The 11,834-nt window shown below is 35.5% G+C and overlaps 2 protein-coding genes across 3 annotated transcripts in view; one reads left to right on the top strand and one right to left on the bottom strand.

Moving 5' to 3' along the window:
• Positions 1-1,168: 1,168 nt before the first annotated feature.
• LOC125280402 (dynein 8 kDa light chain, flagellar outer arm-like) lies at positions 1,169-5,895 on the bottom strand. 2 transcript variants are annotated; one of them, XR_007187599.1, is made up of 3 exons: positions 5,599-5,895; positions 1,483-1,627; positions 1,169-1,366 (listed from the first exon to the last, which is right to left on the bottom strand). XR_007187599.1 is itself a non-coding variant. In XM_048210914.1 (3 exons), exons 1-3 carry the CDS (start codon positions 2,404-2,406, stop codon positions 1,232-1,234), a joined length of 303 nt encoding a protein of 100 aa, XP_048066871.1. In that variant the 5' UTR covers positions 2,407-2,543; the 3' UTR covers positions 1,169-1,231. The 2 variants fall into 2 exon arrangements, 1 of the variants encoding a protein (XP_048066871.1); XM_048210914.1 differs by lacking the exon at positions 5,599-5,895 and adding an exon at positions 2,384-2,543.
• LOC125280406 (dynein 8 kDa light chain, flagellar outer arm-like) overlaps positions 5,845-11,834 on the top strand; it is a 25,018-nt gene continuing 19,028 nt past the window's right edge. The window contains exon 1 of the mRNA XM_048210917.1: positions 5,845-5,902. The gene's annotated coding sequence lies outside the window, so the exon portion shown is untranslated. The remainder of the gene's footprint in view (positions 5,903-11,834) is intronic.

Below are 11,834 nucleotides of genomic sequence, written 5' to 3'. Positions count from 1 at the left end.
GGTGAATGTCGAGATCAAACACACCCATGACACAGATCAGTTCTGATAAACACTGCTGTCTCAGGATATCTGTGCTTTAAACTGACTTGAAAGTTCAAACTTCACAGACAGACGAGTCGTGACAAAGTACATTTTGTGTTTTATGATTCAGTCTTTGTCGAGTCTTTGAACGCCGAATAGAAAGTAAAGATATGACAGTATAATTCTTTCAAACTCATTATTCCAATGAACATTAATGGACCGAGAGAAACAAAAATGTCATGGTTTTTGAATGACAGTGTTTCAGTTCATATTTCCTGATCTATATGGTTCTCCCACCATATTATCCCAATACATTTATCAATAAAATTTTAAAAAATATTTTGTAGACATCAAGTCTGTGAAACTAATACTAACATGATGACATTTAACCCTGTAAAGCCTGATACTGAACCTTTAGACTAAGTATAAAAAATGTAAAACAAAACAAAAAAACATCTCAATTACATTCAGGAGCACAAACAGCACAAATATGAAATTTTGTACAGATTCTGATATTTATATGAACAAGAAGTAAGATTAAATTCTGATGTTTGTAATGTAAATCAGTGAGATCTTTATATCAGTATAGCAGATACTTAAATAAAATACAAATATCAGTATCTGCCATTAATATATAAGATGATATTTGAGAGATGAACAAATAAACTTTCCTTAAAAGTCTGATGATCATATTTGATACATTTGAACATGATTTATTCAAAAAAAAAAAAAGATTTATGGATTCAGTAACATTTCACTAATCTTATATTGAATCTGTACTTTGCTAAACATCAAAACTCATTGAATGACATTGTCAACCAAAGTAAGATTATTGTCATTAATCAGACCGGGTTATCAATGGATTGTTTTACAGAAAGATATTCTTGCAGATTCATCTCATCCTCCATGATTTAAACATGATTCATTCTGGTGTGATTTGGCTTTTAAACCTGTAAGATGTCACAATGTTGTTTGTTTATTGTGTGTTTTACATATTTTATACTGCGCCAAAAATCCCCCTTTGGGATAATCAAATAAAGTGTTCATCTTGAAATATTACTAACAATATCAAAGTTATTCGTACATTTACTTTATTAAAAAAAAATAAGTCAAGATTTCACAGCAGAAAGACACGTGAACCACAAGCTGAAGGAGGATGTTTTATTAATTATGTGGATCAAATAAATTGTGTTTGAACTGCTGCTGAATCTCAGGCAGATTTGAAGAGCAAAATTCTTTTGCCATCAACAGAGAAGTCGATATAACTGTTCTGTTTTGGTGTCACGTTGTAAGCACAGTCGCCTATAATGCAGTGCCAGTTTTTCTCATGCCTTCTCTCAAACTCCTGTAAGGAAAGACAGTATTAATGTTCCACAAAAAAAACAAAAAAAACAGCACACTTTCACAATAATTAAATTTCACTCAAGACATTCAGTCTCTCAGTAAAACTCTAGAACTGACATTCTTGATGTAGTTAGCAATGTCCTGGTTCTTTTCGTACATATTCACAGCCAGAAGAGCGACCTGAAGAACCTCACGCTGCATCTCATCACTCATGTGTGATTTATGGATCGATGTCGATATCTTCGGCATGGTTGATCTGCAGCTGTAAACACAGAGTTTGTTTTAATGAGCAAGTGTGAAATAAACAGGACAGAACCTGGAGATTTTTTGTGATTGTTCAACAACTCTCCATCATGAAGTCCAGCTGCTGCCATTTATGATCAGTAATTGTTGGTCCATGACACTATTATCAGATGAAACCAAACTTTAATACCACAAGACATAAGTGTGGAGAAGAATTAACAAAAGTTTAGGTCTGTAAGATTTTATCATGATTTTGAAGAAAGTCTCTTCTGCTCAACAAGGCTGTATTTATATCATCCAAAATACAAGAAAACACTGCTGTAAAACCTGACCTGAAATAATAGTCAGAAAACTGAACATTTAAAAACAATTTATTGTGCTTTTAAATATATTTGTTGCACCAGGTTTTTATAGCTCATATAATGATCAAAACCCTGATGATCGATGATATGGCTACTATTATCATGATTTTCCTAAAGAAAAAAAGATGATGTATGGATAATCAAGTAAACCAAAGTTTCTTACTAACAATATCAAAGTTATTCTTACACAGAGATGGGCATAAATACATGGAAATGTATTTAAAATGCAAATACAAAATACTGTGTGGAAAAATGTATTTAAATACAAATACAGTATTTTGTATTTTGAAAATACACAAAATACATGTGAAATTGAAGATTCAGTGCAGGTATCCCTATTAGGCTGAAATCTATCTGGGCCTATTCTGAATGCCAAAAAGCATTTAGATGTGTGCAACTACTTAGAAACTTACCTCATTTCTGCTCTCTCTGTCATTCTCTCTCTCTGTCATTCTCTCTTTCTGTCATTCTCTCTTTCTTAAGTGCTTGCTTCCTTGCTGGTAATTACAAATAAACTTATGTAGTGCAAAATAGCAGCCATTTATATACTTACTTCTGACAAGGTTACAATGTAGTCTATTACTTATGGTGAACACTACAAAAAAAAAAAACTGTAAAACTGTGGGAACCTTTTCTGCTATATAGCAAAGAATAGGGATGGGTGATATGACCAAAATCTTAATTTTACTTCACAGTAACAATATATGGCATGGTTTCACAATTATCAATATCAGTTTTGATACCACAGCAAAAACTGAATTTCAAACTCTTTTGATGCTTTTTTTTTACGCAAGTAGTATAGTAACTTTTATATTTATTTAATGTAAAGTTTATTTGTTTCTATATACATAATTAGAAAATATAAAGTTTATCTAAAATAAAAACTTTTTTAATTAGAAATCATTTGGCACTTTTTTTTGGTGAACAAAACTAAAAGTGTAGTGTATCTTTCATCATTGTCATCACAAATGCACACAATCACTACACTAAACTGATGGAGACAGACAATGATTAACCTAATTATTTCGTCTCTACATAAACAAACATTTGCATAGATGGGTAAACATAATCACAATTTGGAAATGTGTCCAGTTACATTTTCATAAAGCACCATGTTTGTAAAATTTAAAATGATTACATTTACAAAATGAGCCTGCATAGCAGAAATAATGAATAAAGTAATGGTCGTGTTTAATACAATCGTTAATTGAAATAAAATAATTAATGAATTAAAAAACATATATAACACAGTATTGTTCAATTTAGTGTTATACATATGTTATCATATTAATATGTTTTGTTCTAATGTCACAAGTCACAATTTCAAGTTTACTGGTCATGAAACCCCCCATGTTTTACCCTGGTCATTCACACCTCTGAGTTTCAAAAAGTCTGTGAAAATGGGCGTGTAAAGCTCTGGAAAAGTGGGAGTGTAGAGGGGGAGAAGAGGGGAGAGAACAACCAATGAAACAGAGACATGCAACACACTCATTATACAGAATAATGAATATTAATATATGAGCACGGAGAAAATGTCAACAAACTCCCAAGCCCAAGGGAGAAATGCGAAAGAATATTTAATAGGGCTAATAATCGGTTACTTTGATTATGTTTACGAGCACTGCAGTCTCAAAATCAGCCTTTTAGAATAACCGTGTCGTCGCGTTCAGATAGGCTACACCACTGTATCAGTGTCCAGTTTGCACATATAATTCATTTGAAGAAGACTTGATGAAATATGTGTGCATAACTACACCGTGCTGGTTAATGTTTGGTGCAGGAGAATGTGTGAAACTAAACTTTAAACATGGATACTTTATTCTGGATGAGCTATGTGTCACGTGACTAGTGTTATTAAACTCATCGCGGAGCTCCGCGCTGAAAGCGATCATATGCGCGCTCCGCCTGTATATCGTAAAAACAATCGTATTTTTCATGTGTTCGTATTCAAACTCCAGTTCTGACCGCATCGCGAGCAAAATACAAACAACACTCATGTGCTGCTGTGCTGAGGGAAACGGTCTACGGCTCGTGTGTTTGAACGCAGCTAGAGCAGGCAGAGGAGAATGAGCCGCACTTTTGTGACATTTGAATTCTCCGCTGTAATGCGATCTCACGCGAACATATTTCCATTTGTGCTGGTAGATTACAGCAAAACAATCCACATGCACACAAACCTCTGCTCTGGTCGCGTCGCAGGAAAACACATTGTGTTGTAGCAATGAGGAAACGAACACCAACGATATGTCTCTGAATGACAAGAGACCCAGGCGAGAAAAGTGACACTTCCTCATATCGTATGCATACTACAGCGCAGTGATTGGATTGAATGAGCTTTATGTCATGAATATATGTTGAGAATCGCTCGAAATGGTCTACATCAGCATGTTCGAAAGTACACGATGACGTCAGATTTTGTGACGTTGCTCCGACTCGGCTTTTCAAACAGGAAGACAGAAATCGCTCTGAAAAATGCAAAAATAACTATTTTTCACTTATGAATAACATTAATGAGTACCTTTAGTGTTTTCAATGATGTGCAGCCTATACATATCTGTTTACATCTCAAAAAATGTGTTTTGGGGTTTCATGACCCTTTAACTTGATTATTTGGTTAGGGTTTAAGAAGTGTACTAAAAAACTTTTTCACATGTGTCGTCAAAATGACCCACAACCTAATCGGTTTACATGTAAAGAAATCCATTTATTCACAAACTTCTCATGAGACGAGTGTTTGACATAGTATAAGAGGTGTTTGACAAATTATTCGGCAAACTACTTCCTCTCATCGCTGCTTTTTGGTGGTTTGGAGAACAATTACTCAGAGTCGCCCTCTGTCGTTTTACAGAATTATAGAACGGAGAGCACGTCAAGCATAAAAGCCTCGTAGGTTTGCTGAGGAGCGCGCAGTAAGCAGGTTCATGGCGTACAGCCATGTGAATTGCGAAAGTATAAACAAGGCTTCAACTGCACAAAGCTAAAGAGAAAGCGGAAAGTCCTATCTATGTAAACGATTTAGAAAAAGTTCCATCGATTCACAATTTATATCATCGCTACGAATCTACGATATTGTCATATGATATCACCCATCCCTAACATGCAGTAACGTTAATGCTTCAAACACAACTAGTTGATGCATGAAAACAACACCCTGATAAAGAGGATGACTGTCTCAAAGTATTTTGAGTATTTTGAAAATACAAAAATACTCATCTTAAATGTATTTAAATACAAATTACATTTGATTTTTTCCAAAGGCTTTAAAATACAAAATACAAAATAGTATTTTGTATTTCAAATACGTATTTTAAATACATGTATCTGGAATACTGCCCATCCCTGTTCTTACATTATCTTGATATAAATCAGCACAGATTTCACAGCAGAAACACACTGAAGCTCGAGCTGAAGGATGTTTGTTCAATTACACTAAAAGACTAAACTGTGTGTGACGCTTTACAGCAAAGTTTTGACCATGTTGAAATATACAGTACGTGATACTGAAGGGTTTGCACATTTAATGTTTATGGAAACTGATACAAATTTTCAGGATTCTTTGACTTTTGTAACATTTTAAATATCTTTACTGTCACTTTTGATCGATTTATATATAAAGGAAAATTCTTACCTTTTATATGTGGTGATTATATGATGATTCTCTCAGTGTCTGTGAAGCTCAAGACGTGTTTGACCAAAACTAAAGTGAAAGTGTATCTGACTCCACCTGTTCCTGCTTCACAATCTGACCAGGGGCACGTTCAAGCTCACACCGGTGCGCAACGTTTTGCTACGTTTTCCGGTGTTATGAAATATTCGGTGTCTGAGATTTTCAGTGACACTGGGCGGAGCTCACATGAATATTCACGAGTTTCCTGTTTTGAGTTAAAGCGCCACTGAAAATGTTAGTGCACGCTCTTCGGCTTACATTAAAGGTAATTAGCATATGTTTCAGCGTTAAACGATGTCAAGCTTATATTCTAACTGTTATTGATGCACAAGATTTTATATATAAGCTATATTGTTTTATGTCGTGTCATGTGTTAGCTATGTTTGATATGAACACAGCCAATGATTCACCAGAGGTGTCGTTATGCTGCGTTCACACCGAACGCGTCTGGGGCGTCAAATTCGCGCCAGACGCGTCTAGTTGGACGCTTGAACATTTTGAAGTCAGACGCTTCAGACGCGCGTAAAATTCGCTCAATTCGCGCGTCTAAACAAAGTGTGTTCAGACGCGAATTCGCGTCATGGGAGGGACTTTCATCTCTTTCTGCACAGATCCTCTGAATAAACACATAATCTCGTGAGTTGGAAACCTGTAGCGGCAATTTAACTCGGTTATGCCGGCCGACTTTTGCTAGCTAGAAGGTGGGCTAGTATCAACGGCTAAAATCATGCAAAAAGTTTTACAACTAACCAGATTGTCCGATTTCTTCGCTTATTCTCTTCCAGGCAAGGTCCTTTTTATTCCTGTCTCGATAAAAAAATATAATGACACATCATAGAGCTCAGGGTGGCCACACACAGCGACATCTTTGTTCTGGTCTCCACCACTGGTCACATCATAAACATGTTACTACCAAAGCAGAGTCCCTGATTGGTTAACGCGCCGCGAATTTACGCCAAAGTTCAGATTTTTCAACTCGGGCGTTTGGCCGTCAGACGCTCAATTCGCGCGTCAGCCGCGTGAACGCTCAATTCGCGCCGCGCCATTCGCGCGTCAACGGCCGATTCGCGCCGCGCTAGACGCTTGATTCGCGCCGCAAGACACCTAGACGCGCGTTTACATTGACTTAACATGTAAATCAGACGCCTCAGACGCCCCAGACGCGTTCGGTGTGAACGCAGCATTAGGATTCGCTAAACGAGCCAATAGCGTTTTAAGTAGCCTATTTTTGTTGTTTCTGTATTACCTTGAGTCTTTTAAGCATATAGTTTTGAACGTTTGCCAAAATGTATGGTAGCATAATAATATTAATTGTAAACTCCTGTGGTGAAGGCAGCAGTAAACTTTCCTAGTTTGCAGAACTTGAAGCACTTCTAATCTGGGTAGACTTGAATATGTAATGTAATATGTTTCAAAAATTGCACACATGCAAGAAAACATGTTAATGTACTTTAAATATAGTTTATTTATTATCCAAATAGGCCACAGTGAATTATGCATGCGATAACTAATATAATATCTATAGCCAATATTCTTTCATTCCCAAATATGACTTTTGCCAGTAAATATCCTTGTACACCAGACAAAGCAGACACTTTTATTTTTCACTTTATTTTGAACATGACATTGTATTAAAAATTTTAATACTACATGTTTGTTGTATGTCATTTTATTATTATTAATAATTATTAATATTTCAGATTGAATGTGTCAGTAGCAAAGGCTGGTATCACTGAAATCACAAGAGCAGACCAAACTTTCATTTGTCTGGGATCCCAAGACCCTGTGTAAAGTGTGTTAATCTGCTTGCTATGGATAGAAACATGAGACAGTGATATTTGCTTCCCTGCAGCACGTTCACTATATGGAGAAGACAATTGGCAAAAGTATGAGGAATATTATTGTTATGTGGATAATCAGACATATATACATACTACTGTGATTGTTCTGTCATTTCTTAATTGCTTGCTCAGTTGGTAAATATTTTTAAAGTCAAGTCAAGTCAAGTCAAATTTATTTATATAGCGCTTTTACAATTGGTAATTGTTTCAAAGCAGCTTTACATATTAGAAGCACAGAAAAAAGGGAAGTGATTAAAAATAAGCTGTACAAACAAGCGTGGTAATATGTAACATATACAAGATGGTGCTACATTAAGCCAATGTCGGCTGACTCCCAGGGGTGGAAAAAACCCCCTAGGAGAAAACCCAGCGTGGGAAAAAAGTCCTAGGAGGGAAAAAACCCCTTGGAAGATATATATAATATATGTAAATGGATATGGAGATCAAAATCTGAATTATACATTTTTATTATAGAGATTAAAAATAGATTATATATAAATATATGTAAGCGGATACAGGGATTAAAAATCTAAATTATAGATGCAGCCAGAACTGGATCTGTAGGCCCATTGTCTCCTGGGCTACGTTGTAGTCAGGTCCAGACACAGGTTCTCCATCTGATCTGGAAACGGCCTGGATCCAGCACCCGGCAAACCTCGGGATAAGCAGAGAGACAGATATTAGCGTAGATGCCATTCTTATTCTGATGTACAGGTATATCTAGTGTTATAGGAAATGTTCTCGGTTCCGGCTGACCTAATTATTGCAGCGTAACAATCCTTTAACGGATTTGAAAAAATGTTAATGTATTGATAATGTGTTATGTGTATGCAAGAGCAAAGAGATGTGTTTTTAGTCTAGATTTAAACTGACAGAGTGTGTCTGCTTCCCGAACAATGCTAGGAAGATTGTTCCAGAGTTTAGGTGCTAAATAGGAAAAGGATCTGCCGCCTTCAGTTGATTTTGATATTCTGGGTATTATCAACTGGCCTGAATTCTGAGATCGCAATAAACGTGAAGGACTATAATGCATTAAGAGCTCACTTAGGTACTGGGGAGCTAAACCATTTAGAGCTTTATAAGTAAGTAGCAAGTTTTTAAAATCTATACTATGTTTAACCCTATGGGGTTCTTCATTTAAGAATCACACTCAGGGTCTTCGGGTCAAAAATGACCCGGAGGGTGGGATTAAGATTTAAAAAAATTTGAGTAAAATCAATTAAATATATTTTTGTTCAATAATATTTTTTCTTTTCTTTTTTGGTGTTTTGAGAAATTTTTGATTTATAATTAATATTTATGCAATAATTATGACCAATTTTTTCCCATTGAATATAATAGAAAATTTATATATATATATATATTTTTATTTTTATTTTTATTAAAGCTGTATTTCATTTTAGAGACATGCCTAGGCCTCATAAAAACATTTTTTTAAATGAGATTGGTGCCATCCGGTGGACACATTGAGCATTTTTAGCATGCAATATCCCTGTTCTACCACTAAAGTGCACCATAGCTCTCTGTAGAAAGGCTTGTGAATTCTAGTGATTTTTGCACATATTTGCCAATTTTTTTCAGGTTGTTGATTTTAATATATAATAACAGATTCTCAAAGACTATTTTTGTCAAGTTTTTTGTTTGTTTGGTTGGTTAAAATGGTAATTTGAAGTGCCAGTTTTACTTTATAATACAGTCAAACCTGAACATTGCATTGGAAAGAGAACAAATGGAAAGCATTTTGTTACCCATTGTTTTAATTCTTAATAAAAATGCAATTCTTTCAGTCATAACATATTTTTATTAATCTTTCATAATAAACATTTTCATTAAAATTATTTTTTTGCAATTCAATGAACAAATTCAATGAACAGTAACTCAAAATTGGCAACATCAAATAATGAACAAAAAACTAAAATAACAATAAAAGTGTAATAATTATTATCAAACAATGGAAAATAGAAAAATAAAAAAGTGTTTTAAATATCATAACTATATATTTACATATTATTATTATGTGCATACTATTTACTTAGGCTATTCTATGAACAGTAACTCAAAATTGGCAACGGCAATTATAAACAAAAAACTAAAATAACAGCAAAAGTATAATAATTATAAAACAGTAAATGGAAAATAGAAAAATAAAAAAATAATAAAATAAGTGTTTTAAATATCATCCTAACTATATTTACATATTATCTGCAAATTTACATAACTGTAATTAGTGTGTTTTGCACGTCACAGATCACAACTGAGTGTCTCTTGCAAATTGGATGATTTTTTTATAAACAATTATTTTTTATAAACAGAAGAATTCCATCCTTTGATCTTACTCTGTGTGTGTGTGTGTGTGTGTGTGTGTGTGTGTGTGTGTGTGTGTGTGAGAGAGAGAGAGAGAGAACAGTAATGAATAATGAAACAGTAATGACAGTTCCGCTGAGCATCTGAGCAGCAGCAAGAAAATGAGCTCCTGATTTTTTAGTTTCAATGTTGTTTTAAGATAAGACAAACATTCAGTTTTGATACATTTCAAGAATACAAGACTTCTACAACTTATTAACTACAAAAAGAAGTTCAAATTTATCAAGAAAAATCAACAGAAGACAAAGAGGACAACTAGCTGACAACTAGCTGACAGCAGGCCAAAAGGTCTTACAACTGCCTCAGAGAGAAAAGAAGAGCTCTCAGAGTGAGTACAGATATACTACATGATATCTGCAATCAACTGCCTATATTTTGGGAAAATATTTGCCTAGAAACTGTTTTTTGGACAAATTAAGCTACAATATAAGGCCTAACTCCAGTGGATATCTGCATATTCATAAAACAACAACAACAAACTGTCAGCAACTGTTGAGCTCCAGATGAATTGCATGAAAAATGAGAAAAGTTTGCCAATAAACTAGAGAAAATAGAAGATTAAACATAAAACAACATCTAGACAAAGCTTTTGTTGGATTAGAACAGTTTTTTTTTTTTTTTTTTTTTTTTTACTGTCACCTGAATCTGAGGAAAATTCAAGAGGACATAATCAAAGGACAACCCTCTGCAGAAAGGATATTCATGTTTGAAAGGATAACTTCAAGCAACAAACAACGAACAACAACTAAGAAGAAAACTTTCAGAAAAAGAGAGGTAAAGGCATTTGAAGAGACAGTGATATATTTCTCTCATTGGATATTTGCTTGAAAGAACAGCACAGAAAGAAATTTTGGACAACAGGAATTTTGGAGAAAGGATTTTTTTTTTTTTTTTTTTTTTTTTTCCCATCTTAACAATCAAAGAAAAGTCATATTTTAGCTTATCTATAATTTTTATTATTATTATCTTCACTGAGAGAAAATAAACAAATAACTGGCAGTTATTTCAGTTGATTCTGTTTACATTCTAAATCAACTATGGCCAGCACATCATCTTGGCTCCGCCCCTTCTGCCCTCAGAAGAGTTCTGAAGCCTCCAACCAGAGCGTTAGGCCTAAACAACACCCATATGTGGAGGTCATCGCACTGCACTATCCCAAAGATGTCACAAATGAAACAGCACGGAAAGTCTACAAAAACAAAAGACTAACTGACAACCCAGAAACACTTTTTGCAGACCTACATAAGGATGGCAGCATAAGTAACCTGATATTCTACACCAACAAGCCCTATGCATGGCACAAGGCCATCATTACACACTACCCCTCTGCTGAAAGAAAAGGCATCTGTGGGGGTTTCCAGCTAAAAATAAGAAACGAGGAAGACACAACTACCACCAACGTTAATATCTACAAAACAACGGGTATAGTGGTGGTAAAGAGCATCAATGGGCTCTTTGAACAAGACTTCCTCTGCATCAAAGACAGAGCACAGAAAGAGACCATAACCAGCGACCAACTTATCACTCCTGAGGAGTCAGTCTCCCACACCATCCACACAGATGAGGACCAGACAGAACAGAGAGACCCTTCGAGCATAAACCAGACCAAAGACCCCCATTCACACTGCTATTGCACTGACATGAGGGAGAGGTTCACAGAGCTAGAAGGAGAAATGGTACAGCTCAAGGAGATGATCTTTTCCTTGCAAAAAGTTCAGACAACAGACCAGACCAGCAACAGCCCCACAGCCAAGCATAGAGAAAGGGACACCCTCAGGAGAGAGCTGTCTACACTGCAGACTGAAGTGAAGGAACTTCAGCAGGAGAGAGAGGGGCTGAGGGCCCAGCTGGAGACACTGGAAACACTGTTCTTACAACAGACTGAGGTACACAGGGCACAACTAACAGCAATGAGGATGGAAATAAGAGAACTGAGGCAGGACAGAGGAGCACAGCACAGCGAGTTCAGCTCATCAGAGGAACCGGTGGAGC

This window comes from Megalobrama amblycephala, linkage group LG12 (assembly GCF_018812025.1).
Source record: "Megalobrama amblycephala isolate DHTTF-2021 linkage group LG12, ASM1881202v1, whole genome shotgun sequence".
NCBI lineage: Eukaryota > Metazoa > Chordata > Actinopteri > Cypriniformes > Xenocyprididae > Megalobrama > Megalobrama amblycephala.
This window is presented reverse-complemented; position numbering and strand designations above follow the sequence as displayed.